Genomic DNA, 17,542 nt, shown 5'->3' with positions numbered 1-17,542 from the left:
GGGAACTGATGGGGACAATCACTTCAAATCACCAAAGTCATAGGCTGGGAAGCAAACAAATGCTACTGAGCCCAGTTTTTAGACAGTTTGGAAGAGTCATAGGAAAGGCCTGCAGCATGGAGATCTGCCTGAGCTGCCAGTTAACACTGTAGGAAAGAGAACTCAGCAGTTTCTATTGCAAATGATTTGCCAAAACTTATATTGCCCTAAGGGTAAGTGATCTAAAACAAACAACAAAATAGGCCTGTGGAGCTGAGTACCATGTAAAGTTATCTTTGCTACACTGAGGATTTAGATCAGATTTGGTGCGTATCATCCAATTCATGGAAAGAACACAGAGCCCAAGACTTCTCAGAAGAACCTGAAGAAAGGCCAAAGGCCCCAGGGTTGTACCAGATGTAAACTGGTGTGTGTAAAGAACACGACTCTCTTCAGACATATTCCCAAGCTGACCCCCCAGAGTGCTCCCACTCACCACTGGGCAGGCCTGGCAGTTCAGCTTGGTGCACCTCAGAGTGTATTTCCGAGGCGCTGTCTGGAAGCAGTCGCACGTCGTGCACGGATCCACCATCAGGCGCCTCCCGTGCTGAAACAGCGGATCCAGTTTGTCAGTTAGTGACCACCTCACCAGCAAAATTCAGATAAACAAGGGACTTCAGGTTAAATCTCCTTCATTCAGTCTTACACTGTAATTCTTTGCTAGAGAAACAAGAAGCCCATGCTTCCAAGTTTGCAGAGACCCCAATTTTTTCATCTCTAATTCCGCAACAAGCAGCGTGGCATGAGGTTATTTTTCAAGAAAGCCCTTTAGAAGTCCTTCATGTGAGAAATGACATTGGCATTTCTTTGTTGCTTACAAATCTAGAAGGAAGAAAGGGATCCTTGAAAGTCATGAGGAAGATTTTTTTTGTTCTGACTACGTGGTTGCCAAGAGTTCATTTTTTGAGTGTAATGAATTGATTTGGCAACAAATTTTTATTCTAGAGCCATCACAACCCACAGATTATGGGCAGAAATTGCTTGTTATAGTTTTTGTAACAACACTGCTTGGGATCTCTAAAGGCCTAAAAACTTAAAATTATGGAAAGACAAATTTAAAAAAAAAGAAAACCAGAATTACTGATTGAAGAAATCTACTTGTCCATAGTTATAAGCAAATCAGGCTGAGCACAATTCAAATTCCCTGAGCTCTTCCCCAGCACCTTGTTTTCTGGATCCCTTCAACTTTTCAAAGCAAGCAAAAGAGACATTTAAAGTGGAGAATAAAAATGCCAAACTATTAAGAAACAAAAATATGTGGAGTCAGTAATTGGTTACCCTGCACTGAAAGGAATTCTAAAAACAAAATCTTTCTTCCTTCCAAGTGAAAAGCCCTTCATTTCAACCCCAAAATAACAAACCACAAAGGTTGAAGGGGCAAAGCAGGAGCAGCCTTCTCAAGGTTTTCACAAACTTCTAAGAACTAATAAATAAGATAAATAAATAAGGTAAATAAAGAAGGTAAGTAGACATTTTTTCTATATTATAAAACGTTTGAATTGTACTTCAGATATTAATGGAATGCCACCATTGATTTCACTTGGTACTGTGCATATCCTCAGATTCCTTTTTGAAATATTGAATGCTCATGAAACAAATAGAGCAAAAACAAGAAGCTGGCCACAGTAACAGTGTAAAAGCAATGCATTTATGGGTAGTTTAGAGCCAATATTCTGAAGGACAAATATTCTGAGCACAGAATTTTCACAACATTCTTATTCTGTGCCCCAGGACAGCAGAGGTCCTCAGGCCTCTATAACCAGTAACAGTAATGACTCTCTCCTGAGGTCCAGAAAAAGGATGCTCCAGATGAAACATGATGAAAGAGGAAATACCAAGGGGGAGATCCCTGTCTTTTAACAGCTCAGCTTGAGACCTGAACAAGGGACTCCTCAACTTTCCAGGTTTAACCTTTTGTAGTGGTTATCATTAATCTGGAGGGTTAAAATCCTCAATTGAGGCAGGCATGGGAATACACTCAAAATTTTGCTGCTGAAGAGGGAGGGTGTGCTGGTTTTGGCTGGGATACAGATAATTTCCTTCTCAGTGGCTGGAATGGGGCTGTGGTTTGGATTTGTACTGCACACAGGGTTGATAATACAGAGATGTCGCTGTTATTGCCGAGCAGGAATTGCCCAGAGCCAAGGCCTTTTCTGCTTTTCCTACTGCTAGGTTGCTGAGGAGACTGGGGGTACATGGAGCGGGTTGGGAGGAGACACAGCCAGGACAGGTGACCCCCAACTGATGAAAGGGACATTCCAGACCTTATGGCATCATGATCGGAATATGCAGTGGGGAGAAGAAGGAGGAAGGGAGCGATGTTTGGAGTTATGGTACTTGTCTTCCCAAGTCACCATTCTGCCTCTCTGGGAAGGCTGAATACCTGCCCAACCATGGCAAGCAGTGAATGAATTCCTTATTTTCCTTCGCTTGCACAGCTTTTACTTTCACCATCTTTATCCCAACCCAGGAGTTTTCTCTTTTACCCTTCCCATTCTCTCCTCAATCCTGCTGGTGAGGAGTGAGCAAATGGCTGCCGGCTGGGGTTACACCACAACAGATGGAGAGCAAATATCCTGTGAAACTCCAGGTTTCTTGTTTGAACACTGGAAAGCAGTCAGACAGTCAGACAGTTCTAGTGCAGGCCACATGACACGGTTTATCAAAGAATGCCTCAGTGGCTCTAGGCTTTAACATCACAAAGAAAGGGTCTACAAAGCCACTGCTGATATCACTGATATCCTCATGGAATCTTCTAATAGTTCTAACAGTCCAATTAAGTACAAAATAGATAAAGTTGAATCTGTATGACAATCACTGTGAGAGGCAGGAACACAGGGATTACTAGAGATATGCTGAACTGAAATCTTCACACACAGGTGCCTTAAACCTTTGGGGGAAGGTCTTGCCCCGATCCCAAATTTGCTTAGTATGACAGAACTGAACACAATAATGGACCAATAAAGATTTTTTTTTTCCCTTTATATAACCCACCTATCATGTGCTTTCATAGCTAGCTTGGAATGAAATGTCAACACCTGCTAACCCAGTAATAACCTGCCACCAAAATAACCTGCATAAAGCTCAAATTTGCTCGGATCACCTTCAAAAATACTACTCAGTAAAAGCCTGAGAAAACAGATGAGAGATACAGATAATCCTTTTGGTAAATACAGACACCTGCTTGGAAGCTTGCAGTTAAAACCCACAGCATTGTTAAGAACAGCAGAGTGGATGCAATACACCACATTACTGGAATATAATATTGGTAACCAGATAAATGACAAAAATGTAAAGGGATTAAGCACACAGTCAATTACCAGAAATGCAGTAAAAGACTCAAAACTTGGAAATATTAAGGGAAGGAGTTAATGTAGAAAAGTTTTCCCTTGATATAAAATGAAACTTGCAGCCTATTATTAAAGGACCCAACATAAAGGGTTTGAAATCCAGGAAGTATAAACTTCGTGGACACCACATCTTCCTTCCTGACCAGGACTCTGGAACCAGTCACTGAAGCAGAGAATTGTACAAGACAAAGCTGTAGTGACTCCAGGTGGTCAAAGTATTTCAGACATGCAGCTAGTTAACTTATGATAAGTGATTAAGTGAAGCTACTTTAAGAAATTTTAGGAATTTTTTTCCAATATTGCAGAAGCTGAGACATTTTATTTTGAAGTTTTCAAAACACAGACACTTCTCATTTTGCCTTCAATGTGACATTTTGTTTCAAAATTTGCTTATGTTTCATTTTAAATTATTTGTAAATATTTTTAAAAGCTTGAAGAGAGAAAAAGTATTTGACAAATCAGGTGAACATTTTGTCGGAGGAGAAAAAATTACTTGGTCATGGCAGAACAGTACACAACTGGAAAGAGCTTCACAGAAGCTCTTACAGCAATACAGAAATTATATACATATATATAATATATAATCCTACATAAGAGAAGGTGGTAAGAGCTGGTAGTTACTGCCCTGCTTGACATTCCCTACAAAAATTGCCTTTATAGGATGCCAGCTAGTTCTGACAACATACAATAGAGGAAACAAGTAGAAGAATTAAAGAGAAAGTAGATTATTCCAGAATTTATCACTTTTAAACCAGTGTTCTGACAAGAAAGCTTTTCTTTTCTGAGAAGAAAAACGAGAGTTTTTCCTTGGATTTAATTCTACAAGGAAGTCATCTCTACACAGAATGATGGATGCTTGATTGATGACATGGTTTTAGCTCTGAAAAACGGATAAACTTATGCCTTTGGACTATGAAAAAAATATCCAAACCACAAGAAATAGATGGAGAAAGGTTCTCTCTGCCACACCATTAAAATATAAAGAGATTTCAGTAAATTTACTTTTAAATAAATCAAAAAGGAAGACACACGTTGACAAAGCAGGAATGAGTAGGTTAAAGTTAGGTTAAATGACTAAAGAGAACCTGTTTCCCTGGGGGATGGTGAGAATAGTTAGAGCTCTTTGACACCAGAGGTGCTGCCAGAATATGGATTTAGGGAAACAATGGACAATTGACGGAGCTCTCCAAAGATAAATTCGGCATAAATGAGATCAGATGCTTAACTCTCATCATTCCCACTATCATGGGCTGGGTTAAACATGTCTTAATCTATCCATTAAATATGCAGTTGAGAAAAAATTTCCTCACAGGGCATATCAGCAGGGATCTTGAAAGGGAAAAGAGGCCAAACAGGGAGGAAGCTCAGCTTTCCTGTTCCTGCTAATAGCCAAGGAGGGATACCTCTCCTTCCACACAGGTGGGGGAAGTCTCCATCCTTGCTTTAATCTGCCTTTTCCTCTAAGCAGAATATGGGAAGGTTTTGCTTCCCCAAAGTGGGCAAGGATCACTTGGGAGATTAACCCTTGTAGAGAGTTTCCTGTGTGTTTGGTAGTCTGCAAACCATTACAAAATGCACATTACCACAGTTTCCAAGCGCTCTTTTCAAGCATCCTTCAAGATAAGGAAACATTGCTGTCCCCATTTTGCAGAGATGCTCATGACATATAGGAAGACCCTGGAAGAGTCAGAAGCTGGACAGAGACGTGCTGAGATCCCTGGGACTGCTTTTACTCCAAGATCTTGCTTACAGAGATTCTATTTGGAAAAAAAGCTGCCCTGTATTCTGTGTGTGTATATTCTGAGAAGTGTGTGTCTTTCAAAAGCTCATTCATATATTTAAATATCTTGCCATCTCAACAAGTAAAAGGAATTTGTGTCTTACCCCAATAACAGTGCCATTCAAAGGACAACCATTCAAGGGTGCTGAAAAAGAAAAAAGTATTCCATTTAGCATTACCATTATAATGACAATTCCAAGATTTAATCAACCACAGTTATGCTTTTTTTGACTCAGTACAGTTCCAGCTTGAAGAGATTTGTATCCAGTTTCACTGTAAAGAGGCATGATTGAGCCCCCTTATATTATTCCTTGAAAAGCAACAATTTGTCAGAGCTTTATTTGATGCTGCATAAAAATATGTCTGGCTGAGCTTTTTTTGAAGAAGTACATGGCAGAACATAAACTTTCCCTTCCAGTTCAAGCCTCACACTCTCAGAAGATGAACTCAGGTTTTCTGCAAATTAGAGAGCATATATCCTCTCCTCCTCCCACTGCTACCTCCTCACGCTGTGGTTGCACACACATCTGTCAACTAAACATCACTGTGAGTCTTCCCACATGCAGGCCAATTACCCAAATGTTTTGATTTAGACTTTCGAGCCAAGACTATGTTAGGAGTCATAGAATCATAGGCCTGGTTTGGAAGGGACCTTGAAGATCATCCAGTTCCAACCCCCTGCCATGAGCAGGGACACTTCCCACTAGACTAGCTTGCTCCCAGCCTCATCCAACCTGGCCTTGGACACTTCTAGGGATGGGGCACCCACAGCTTCTCTGGGAAACCTGTGCCAGGGCCTCAGCACCCTCACAGGGCACATTTTCTTCCTAATATCCAATCTAAACCTGCTCTCTGTCAGTGTGAAGCCATTCCCCCTTGTCCTGTCACTGCAGGCCCTTGTCAAAAATCTTTCTCCATCTTTTCTGTGGGTTCCCTTCAGGTACTGGAAGGCTGAATTCCCCCCTCCCCTTCTGCCCATGGGGCTTTGGATGCAGTAGCAGGTGCTTCTGTATTCAGTGTCTGAATTACACAGGAGCCCTTCAAAGCGGGGCTATGCTTCCAAAACACACGCTTTCAAAATTGTTGTTGAGAAACAGAAAAATCACCCCATGAAACAATTCATGCTGGAGTGATCCCAGCATGAATTTTGGTTTGTCATTCCCCAAACCTTACCACATCTGCAGGAAGGACAGCAGTCTATCATTTGGTCACAGCGCAGCTCAGTTCCCTCTGGACAGTCAGGCACATCCATTTGGGAGCAAGAAACATTCTTTTGCTGGACAAAAACCTCACTGTTCACCCGGACACACTCATTGACAATGCAGCGGTTCCAGGGGGATCGCCACTCCGTGCCGACCTGAGGGTGAGTTGTGGGAGGATTAAACACAAGCAGGAGTATTTGTGCCCCAGATAGACGGAAGGCCACCCCAGCCAGATGCTGGCTTGCCAAAAGCACGTTTACTGCATCAGGAACAGTGTCACTCAGCAGTTCTCCACAAACCCTTACCATGACAATCAGTTTATGGAGCATGCTGACTTTGTAGAGAATAAGAATTACAGGAGTATCTTTTAAAAGGGACAGGTCAAATAATGTGAAGAAGGAAAAGCACATCTAACTGGAGTTAAATCTGCATTTATTCCCTGCTGACTGGCTGCACTGCACTGCAGCTGAGCAGCCCCTCTTTCTTCTGCAACCTGCTGCAAATCAGCTCTGCTAAGCCCAAAGGAGGTTTCAGCAATAGGCTCTAGACCTGAAACACTTGCAAATGTAGAAAAGGTAAGATCGTGTTGCCTGTTCTCTTATTATCATCACCCACAGGCCAGACAAAGAGGCAACTTCAAGTGCTCTTTATGGGAACAGACATCAACAGAGGCCAGGAGGAAGATGCTGCCACAGCTCAGTGCTGGGAGGAGCTGCTCACTGCTTTGGGGTTTTATTCCTTCACTGATACCATTCTGAATACACTTCAAGAACAGCAAAACTGAAGATCAGATCCCCAGCTGCAGTCAATTCAAACATCTTTGCTCAGAAAGTTAGGAAACACATTCTTCTAGTGGGTAAAACACTTAATTCTTCACTAATGACAAGACAGTTACACGAGAACACAGGAAGGAAGAGACTGCAGGGTATAACTATTATGTGTTTGGACAAAAAAAAAAAAGTCAATGAGAGACAGTGGGACAAAAAATAGGCCTTCTGAAGGCTTGTTTGATGAAGCAGAAAAGAATAGTGATCCACATTAAGAAATCTCTTTGGTAAAACCAGGAGAAAGACAGATTGTAAAATGACACTTTAACAAGCTTGCCTTTTTTTTTTTTTTTTTTTTTTTGAATAGCAGCAGATTGCAATACAAATTAGCTGGGATAATTTAAATAGCTGTCAGCCAGGGAGGCATTATACCCAATGAACATTCTTTCAAGCTACCATGGCTGAAATTAGTAATTGTACATAAAATATGGCCCAGAAAAGGGCGAGGAGGATTCGCATGTAGGAACTGACTGGGTAGGTCACAGGATACCCAAAACATTGTCTCTCAGTGCTGCCTGATGTGTAGAAGAAAAAGCTGGTATCATCTTCATCTCCTTCCATGGAACACAAAGTCATTCCATGGGGCTTTTTCTAGGAGAGAACATGTCCATCCCACCAGCGCTTTACCTCATGCAAAGGAGGATCTTCATCACCCCGAGGCCAGAAGTGCGGCTCCTCACAGGCAGTTTTCTGGCATCTCCCACAGCACTCCCCTTCTGGCACAATATACTTGTAGCCCTGGAGGAGGAAATAAAAGAAAAGGACTTTCTTATCCAGGAAGAGGAGGAAAACAAGAGCATCCATCCCAGAATTTTCTTTTAGAATCGATGTTTAATGTTAGCAACCTTGTATGAAAAGGAGAGTTTGCAAAAGGACAGATTTTTTAATAACCAAATGAAATCTTTTATATATATGTAACACAGTATTTTACAAAGGCAAATTAAAGGTAAAAATTGGTCTTGTGGCATCTTGGAGGTCAATCAGCACTCACAACTGCCCTTCCCATTCCAGAAAATTCTAGGGTAGGATTCAGTCTGAGCACATTCAGATATCTGTGTTTAGGCAGAGGGAGGATGCAGGTTGCTCAGATGTCATCCAGGGACAGGTTTTGACTGATAATTTCATCTTTTCATAGAACCATTTAGGTTAAAAAAACCCTTTAAGACCAAGTTGAACCATTAACCCACCACTGCCAAGTCCAACATAGTTAAAGCCAACAGTTTACCTGCAAAAGGCATTTGAAAGAAATTCTACAACTAAGATAACAAAATGAAACTAATATGCAACACTAGAGATTATGTATATTATCAAAGTCTAACACTTAAGTATGGAAAACTAAATAAGCAGCATGAAAATTGAACAGTAGGCCCTCTATTACTAAAGCAAAAACTTATAAATCCAGCAAAATAGGTCCAAAAAAAAGCCCAACCCACAGAAACAACAGGAATCCCAACTCTCACTTTTAATACATATTAATCTCCTAAAGCAAGCAGCCAAATACTGAAACAGTGAAATATCTAAGTGCAAGAAAGCAAAAAGCTTTAAACAAATTAGAAATAAAATATTCTATATGTAATAGCTAGGCAGTCTCCAAGGGGCACAACATAACTCTGATCTCCGTACAGAGTAGAAGGAAAGATGTTCTGTCACATAATATTGCTCATGTGAAAAATGCCTGTAAAAATAAGCATTATTTTATTTTGGTCAAACTGAATTAGTGAGGGATTCCCAACTGCTCCCTCCCTTCATGAACTGTCCCTGATTTGCAATATAAAGCACATTAGTATACCTTGACAATCAGTGGACTTTGATGCGGAAGTTTATTTCATATAACATCAGAAAATGTGATGCCAGACCTTGACCCAGCTTTGTGAGAAAAGTTGTGCTGTTGAGCCTTTAGTTTTACATTACTTTTATCTGCTAAATATATGTCTGAAAAATCTGAAGTATCAGATGTAACTTTCTGCATGGCAAACTCAAGAGAAGTAAAAATCCAAGAGCTAGTACATGTTCTGGGGCTTTTAGGGGTTTTTTTCTGTGTAGCAAGATTAAAAAAAACTCCAAGCTGTTTTCACAGAAGTCAGATGACACTGTTAAAAATGATACTGCACAACTTTAACACCTGGCAATGAAATTAATAACCAGGAGCAGCAGAGAATTTAAATATCATCCTAGTAATGATTCATGATTAAAGTACGTATTTGATATAAATAAAACTTTTAATGCCATCTAATCTGAACTGACAAATAAGTTTAAGGTCAATTCAAACTGGATGACAGCACTGCTGATGTCCTTGATATGTATATCCACTCAATCAGGAGTAAGGAAAGAAGGAAAATATCTGAGCTATCCACATAGTCTAACAGTTACAGTTTTGGTTGTACAGCCTTGATAACCATTAAAGGAGCTGAAGTAATGACAAATTCTACAAAGAACTAGCATAGTTTCCACCAAGTCTTTTTATGTGTTTTTAACCAGATGCTGCATGGTTTTTTGATGCTGCAATGTCAAGGAACTGTAGCTCTGCATTAATGAGATTTTATTGGAATTACAAATTATTGATAAACTATTGATGTGAGCTGAAACACAGCCAGATACTTTAGACCTAATATTTCATAAAAATTGCCATAACAGAGACAAGTCTTTTCTACACATGGAAACTGAAGGGATTCTTTTGCAACAAGTAAAAACTCCAAAATCTATTCTCATGGATTTCACTGCATTTGGCATCCTAAAACTCTTATCAAACTCTGCACTTGGTTTGTTGGTTTTTTCCTAATGGATTTTTGGGGTTTTTTTGTTGGTTCTAGAGAATGATGCAGTTTTTAAGATCCACAAGGACCCTCAAGACCAGCTCCTGGCCCTGCACAGGACACACCAACAATCCCACCATGTCCCAATACTTCCTGAGCTCTGTCAGGCTTTGGGTCATGACCATTCCCTGGGGAGCTGTCCCAGTGCCCGACCACACTCTGGGAGAAGAACCTTTCCCTAATATCTGTCTTTAATCACAATTCCCTACCAACTCTTTGTACCAATGATCTGTCTATTCCTGTTTGGCCATCTAAATCAAAAAAGCAAAGTGGCTCACACTTCCTTTGCAGGCTTCCAAAAGTAAACCACAGGGTTTTATAGGATGTAGCAGATGTCTGAGCACAATAAAGGTCCCAGCATGAGGTGTTATTACTGCTACAATAGGCAGAGTTGAGCAACAGACAGAGCTGAAATGGGAACTTCAGAAAGTGAGCTTGAGCTAGAACAGACATCTGCAATTGAACTTCAGCCATCATGAACACTTATTGTGCAAGTGCTGTAAACGACAGACACTTCAGGATGCAGTTTTCTTCTATCAAAACGTAAACTAAATTTGTCACTGATATTCTTGGCAGCAGGATGCAGTCCTAAAACAATAACCCTAAAATAAAGTCAATAATGCTCAGACTAATGCTCTTAGATTCTGCTCCCAAGAGAATCCATTGCTACAACACTTATTTTTCTAATTTTCTCTAGTTACTTTCTAAACAAGGAGGCTTAAAAGGGATCCTTGCAGTCCCCACCAGGGCTCTGCTGGTTACTGCACTGGTTTAAGTGTTACTCACCCGAGAGCAGAACGTGTCACATGCTTTGTCACGACACTCCATCATCTGAAGTCCTGTAACAACATCCCTCATACTGGTGCAAGAGCATTCCCTGCATCCATCTTCCCAGGTTGTCCCAACAGGATAGACTATGTTGTTGTGCACACACACCTATTAAATGCAATAATTAATACACAAAAGAGCACACTGCTGCTGTCAGGGCACACTGCTGGTTCCAAAAGGCTGCATTTTAAGGTGTGAAACCAATCATAAATTCTAGGGAATATTTTGAATCCCTTAGAAATGCTACAGGTCTTAAAACTGTGGCCAGTTTGTTGAGGAATAGAAAAAATAAGTACAAACAAAGCTACTGTTTTATACAAAATAAATTGGAGAGTTTTATCTGCAGTCACTGAAGTTTCCTGGGATCTCAGTTTCCCTATAAGTATAATGTGACACAATATTTTGGGATAATAAACAGTAAGTCAGTCCTCTAGAAGGAGCCTTGAAGACAAAACTCATTCCAGCTAAACCATCTGATCTGAAGACATCCTACTTGGAGCTAAAAGGTTTCATCCTTTTGTATCCTCAGGCCACCACACCTACCCCTAAAAATCAGAGCCATCCCTTATATTGAACTCTTTATTAGTAAATTTTACAGCTTGGTATTAAAGAGATAACATCATTTATTTTTATAGCTAGAGCAAGTAAGTCCCAGAGACATGAAATGAATTATGCAAGGTGAATGAACTACTCAGAAGTGGACAATAAAAGGTAGATGTCCCAAGCTGCAAGACAATGTAACCCTATGTTCAGGTTTAATGAAAAAGTTACATTGCCCTGCAATCTCTCCTGTAAGCAACTTTATCTTAAAGGTTAACATAATACAACAAATTAATAAAAGGTTGGAAAAATAAGAAAAACATATCCTCGTGAAGCTTTAGCAAAGTCATAGTTAGGCAAAAACATAAAAGTTGTGATATGGTTCTTAAAAGACACACCACCTTCTCAGGCAGAGACAAACGTAATCAGTGAGCACAAGGAATTTTAGGTCTAAAGTGTACCAAATATGTCAATAAATTTAGTATGGGATTCGAAGAATATATAGTAACAGTAGTGGTCCCAAAGTATGTATATCTGTTACCTGAAAACAAAAATCATCTTTGAAATTCCTGATGTTTGAGTGACCTTTCAGTTTCACTTTTTTTTTTTTTTTTTGTATTACCTCAAAGTTAAAAAAAATTGACTGGTTATGTCAAAATAAATTACTGTAATAAAAGAAGCAACAGTATGAAGTAATAGTGTGTTTCTTTCAGGCACTTGTAAATTAAAAATGCCTCGGCATCACATTCCAGCAGTCTCGCTGGGGGTTTATTCATATCTAGCTGGCTGGGTGCTTGCTCTGGTGCTGCCACTCCATGAGGAAAACACACTCTCATCCATGGAAAGGACATTTCACCGCCCTTACCCGGTCTGGAATGCAGGTGGTTGATACACAGCCGCAGTCATTGGTGAGAGATTGGGAGAGATACCCCGGAGGGCAGCTCACTGTGGAGTTGCTGCAGCTGCAGGTACACTCATATTTATCACAGCACTCGGTCTTGACAACGGTCAGCGTCCGATGCGACGGGCAGGAAAGGCTTGGGATGGAGCTGCACATTTCCCTGTTGCAGGCTGACAGGAAAAGGTGGGCACTGTGTCAAGCTCATGGATTTTCAGAGTGCTGCCACTGAACAGGACAGTTCTCTGGCAGCAAGGCATTAATCACCACCTCAAACTAGTATAAATCTGCTTAAAGCCTGAAGAGTAATTCAGATATAAAAGGCTTTGGCTCAGGAACTCAGAAAAGTTCCCACCCTACCAAAAAAATTCTTGTCTCATACAAAAACAAGAAGATTTATAAAATAAGCATCAGAGTCAGAGAACACGTGTCCAAGAATAAAGTGTTTTTCTTGTCCTTAATTTGAAACTGTATGCAAAGTGCCAACAGTACACTTCTGCCAAGTCTGGGAAATCATTACACGTCCGTTGGCACCAAAATTAAACCTTTCAGAGGGGGAAAAATAATGCCTAAAGGAAGTTGTCAATGTTGCTCAAATGCAGTGTTCCTGTGTCGCTCCCTGCTAGGAAAAATGATCTTACCACATGTGTAATTTGGTCTGCATTCTCCGGGGTTGGTCAGGGCAAGCTGCAGGCCAGACTCACAGACAGGGGCAGGAGGCAAATCACAGGAAACCAGGTCACAAACTGAGAGGAGAAATTCAGAGTGGTTAAAACCACGCCTACTTAGTCGTCAAGAAAGGACACACACACATGCACATCACCATTAAATTCACACTCAATTGCTGTCTTAAAATATGAAGTACATTAGAGTTCAACAGGTCAGAGTTTGTTTTCAAAATAGCTTAGAGAAGAGTTCAAGCTCGGGTTATGGGGATTAAGATTCTAATGTTATATTTAATGGGCAAATATAGATGATGCAAAAATAAATGCTTGAGAAAAAAAACCCATTCTAATGTCATTTAGACAAAAACAAATTCCTTCATTCCCTTCCTCATCTACTACAGAAAGAGGGACAAAGTTGGAAGTGAACAGAGACTCATATTCTATGGAGCTGTTTGGTTTTCCACATGGCTGATTGTACGACCATTCAGTGGTATCAAAAATGCAGCACTGACTTAAATAATTTTTTTAAAAAGGGACTGAATACCTTAGAAATATCTGGTGAAAGTACAGACCAAGAAGATTCCAAGAGTTTACAAGAACCTACCACACTCATACTCAGGGCAGCACTGGCCAGGGCCCCTGCGCAGGCGAGCGACTTCACACGGACCACACTGGACAGCTGGAGAAAACGTCCACAAAAAAAGTTTGGATAAGAACTAGGAAGCCAGGAACCAAAACATCAGTACAAGTCCAATCACAGAGCTAAATGAATTTACGTTTGATAGTCGGGCAGGGTCGGACTGTGCAGTTTATCTCCTTGTTATCAAGACACGTGCAGATCTTGCAGGGCTCATTCTCAGGAATCCACGTTTCCATGTGCTGAAGGAAAAAACCCGACAGTGTGTTAGATATAAATTCCATGCTCTGGTCACTGGTATGTTGGGATGGGAAGGTGGAAGTGAGTGAGGGTGAGTAACATCAACCTGGAAAATCAGAAGATTTATGAAGATTTATCTGTGAAGGGTTGGTTGCTCTGTTAACAGTAAAAACCCAAGCAGACTCATAATTCTGCAATGACAGTAGCATGCCAATTTAGCAAAAGATGCAAGGAATGCGTGGATGGGATGAGGAATTACTATTGTTTTAAGTGTCAAAAATGCTCAAATACAAATGCAATTGCAGGCTATTGTGAGTAGCAGTGGACTGGTGCAACTACATACCCTGATTGCATGTTCAGTGTTAATAAGGGAAACACTGTATTTTGGGAAATACAGAGAAGTATCTCCTTTCCCTAATTAGTAAGTCTTCAACATAGAGAAATAAATAGTGCATATTTTTATATGAAGACTATTTGGAGTATCATCACTTGACTCTCCAGTGGACTGAAGACTGGAAAAGCACTATATCACCTCTAAAACCAAAACCATCACTGTGGTGACTACCTGGGGTAATGAGCACATTCAGAAACCACCAGTAAAGAGAATAATTTTTCAATCACTGCTCCTTCCCATGAGAGTGGAAATCATTGATGTTAAAGCTATAGTTACTCACACAGAACTATGCACATTTAACACCCATGTGAATAGTGAGGTAAGAGTGGAAGATGCATTATCAGACATTTTAATTTGCACAACCAATCTAGGTTCTGGATGAGAACATACAGAGCAGGTCAGGATGTCACAAAAAAAAAAAAGTGCTGTTATCTGGAAGACTCTGGAGCATGGTTTAAAACTAACACTCTGCTGAGCCCTTTAGAGATAGGAAGAAAAAAAAAAAGGACAAATATAAGCATACTGCACCTATACTCAGAGATAGTTACATGTTTTAAGCCACTCTGTGTGTATTGGGACTAAAATCCCATAAGCCCAAACACAATCTAGGATAGAAAAGAACAGAGGAATGAACACCAGAAGAAAAGAAGGAGGTTAAGGAAATCCTGACCCAAGTGCCTGTTGTATTACTCACAAAGCTAAGCCTACAATGATGGAGAGGCAAAACAGCTACATGAGCTGATCCTCCCCTCTTCCCCACCTCCCCAAAAATCTCATCAAGAATCTAAAGCCCATAAAACACTGCAATTAACGTCCCTTCTCCTTCAAATCCTGTAACAAAAACGTGAATTGAAGAGGACTGGCTGATGTACATGTGAGCTCCAACAGCTCAGTAGCTGGGGGTGAAGAGGAACCACCCATGTTACTTGGAAGAGGGGACACAGGGAAGAGTTTGGAACAGGGAACACACCCACTATGTGATGCTGGAATCAACAGTGTTTTTCACAGCAGTCTGGTACCCAGCATCCACAACTTTTCCCAGTCCCATACTGCCACAGAGAGGGCTGCCTTAACTAAGCAAAGTGGATTTTCAGTAAAACCAAAATGATTCATTTCATTGAAGGAATAATTCTATCCCCCCCACCCTAAATATATATATATATATATATATATATACACACACATACAAATACCACCTGACATAAAGCTGACTCGGTCTCACCACTCCCCACCAACCACTGAAAATATTTCATACATGAATTCGAAAGGACTCACAAGGATCATCGAGTCCAGCTCTATAACCCTGCATACAGACACCCCAACAATCCCACCCTGTGCATCCCTGAGAGCCTTGTACAAATGCTCCTGGAGCTCTGACAGCCTTGGGGTCGTGACCATTCCCTGGGGAGCCTGTTCAGTGCCTGACACCCTCTGAGGGAAGAACCTTTTCCTGATATCCACCCTAACCCTCCCCTGACACAGCTCCAGCCATTCCCTGGGTCCTGTCCCTGGTCACAGGAAGAAGAGTTTGATCCCTGTCTCTCCACTGCCCCTCATGAGGATTTCAGTGAGCTTTGCAAAGACAATACAACATGCTTTAAGTAAAAGATTCAGATTTATGATTAAATTGTCATTACTCATAAGTCTGCTGAATGGAGATGTTTATCTTGGTTAATATTCACTTATGCCATCACTCTTTCTCTCCTTCCTCTAGACCCCCCTTCACATGGAATTGTCATGCCTTGCCAGGTCTGTACAGTCCCAGCTGTGATCTTTATATCCAGTCCCAGCCAATTTCACACTAGGGGAGCTAAATGGGGCTGACATCCAGCAGATTAGGAGGAACTGAGCTAGAAAATAAAGTATCCAAAGGGAAAAGAGATTTACTTTCAAAAGTGTGAACTCCAACCACTGCCAGAGGTTGCTGTAAATGTAGTTACCTGATGATGTGTGCCATCCTCACTGACACACTGAGTGCAGACTTCTTCACTAACACAGCTGTCACCAAAAGTCACCTTTCCTTCTGGGCAGAAGCAGCCTTCTGTGGGATAATCCTTGCAGACACTGACTTTGGTATTATTCTCACAGCTCTTCACGCAGGCTGAGTGGCAGTGGTCGTATATCAGATGTGGGGCACATTTCATCGCTGAACAAGACAAAGAAGAAAGCACCACCTTTATTGACAAGGTCTTAAAGAAATGGAAACCAATCTTTCCTATCAAGCTTTCTTTAGAATTCTTTCAGTTTTAGACAGCCATCACCCAATGAATGGATCTGGTCTCTTGTAGCACACATTAGAAAACCACATTTTCAGGCCACATTAATTAGCAGCAACATATGACTCACCCCAACAATGATACAATGCTTCAGGTGAGTGTTCACTTGTCAAATTTTGTTTCCAATACTGGGCCACAGAAAAGAATTTAAAACCTTATGTGTATGGTAACAGTGAATGGCTAAGAGATAGCCAGGACAGACTAAAGCATTGAAGATTTTTTTTTTTTTTAACTTGATAGGCTGCAGTGTTTCCATACAACTAAAGAAAGCTAACAAACAATATTTCGCTACTTCAAAACTGAACCTGCTGGATTTCTGCATCTTTTAAACTGAACTATTAACAGAATTAATTGAAACAAAATTGAATCAAGGAATGTCGCATAGCCCTGTAAGCCAACAGAAACTTTCAACTGATGTGTTAATAAATCTGAGGATATTGTCCTTAAAAGCAAACACAAAATTAGGGCGAGAGCTATTAAAAAAAAAAAAAAAAAGAAACCAACTATGGACACAGCTTCCACTCTGCATATTCCCTTGAGTCTATTTTTTTCTACAGCTTCAATTAGAAAAAGTGTTTCTTATTTCCCAGTCTGTGACTGCTGTGAGGTTTATAAAACTTTCTTTCAGTCCCCTGAGAAAAAACATTGAAAGAAAACCCAAGCTCCAAAACAAACAAACAAGAAAACATTCATCAGCTAAACTGTCTACACACACTCTTCTAGCAGCCAATGGAGACAGAAAAAAAAGGGTCTTTAACATTAACCCTTTCCATGTTAAAGCCAATTATTTAATAGAATCATAAAATGGCTTGGTCTGGAAGAGACCTTAAAGACCATCTTGTTCCAACACCCTGCCATAAGCAGGACACCATGTTGGACACCTTCCACTAGCCCAGGTTGCTCAGAGCCCCACCTAATCTGGCTCTGGACACTTCCAGGGGTGGGCCAGCCACAGCTGCTCCGGGAAACCTGTGCCAGGGCCTCACCACCCTCACAAGGAATAATTTCTTCCCAACATCCAATCTAACCCTACTCTCAGTCAGTGTGAAGCCA

At 40.7% G+C, this 17,542-nt stretch overlaps 1 protein-coding gene across 1 annotated transcript in view; it reads right to left on the bottom strand.

Moving 5' to 3' along the window:
* Positions 1-17,542, bottom strand: part of VWF (von Willebrand factor) — a 121,345-nt gene that overhangs the window by 10,410 nt on the left and 93,393 nt on the right. Inside the window, exons 38-47 of the mRNA XM_066183651.1 lie at positions 16,154-16,359; positions 13,719-13,821; positions 13,547-13,621; positions 12,919-13,023; positions 12,245-12,450; positions 10,798-10,947; positions 7,826-7,936; positions 6,343-6,526; positions 5,274-5,314; positions 476-586 (exon numbers count right to left, since the gene is read on the bottom strand). Coding sequence (XP_066039748.1) covers positions 476-586; positions 5,274-5,314; positions 6,343-6,526; positions 7,826-7,936; positions 10,798-10,947; positions 12,245-12,450; positions 12,919-13,023; positions 13,547-13,621; positions 13,719-13,821; positions 16,154-16,359 — 1,292 coding nt within the window. The remainder of the gene's footprint in view (positions 1-475; positions 587-5,273; positions 5,315-6,342; positions 6,527-7,825; positions 7,937-10,797; positions 10,948-12,244; positions 12,451-12,918; positions 13,024-13,546; positions 13,622-13,718; positions 13,822-16,153; positions 16,360-17,542) is intronic.

Source organism: Chamaea fasciata, unplaced genomic scaffold (assembly GCF_029207755.1).
Source record: "Chamaea fasciata isolate MVZ Bird 193981 ecotype frontalis unplaced genomic scaffold, bChaFas1.0.hap1 SCAF_5, whole genome shotgun sequence".
Lineage (NCBI taxonomy): Eukaryota > Metazoa > Chordata > Aves > Passeriformes > Sylviidae > Chamaea > Chamaea fasciata.
This window is presented reverse-complemented; position numbering and strand designations above follow the sequence as displayed.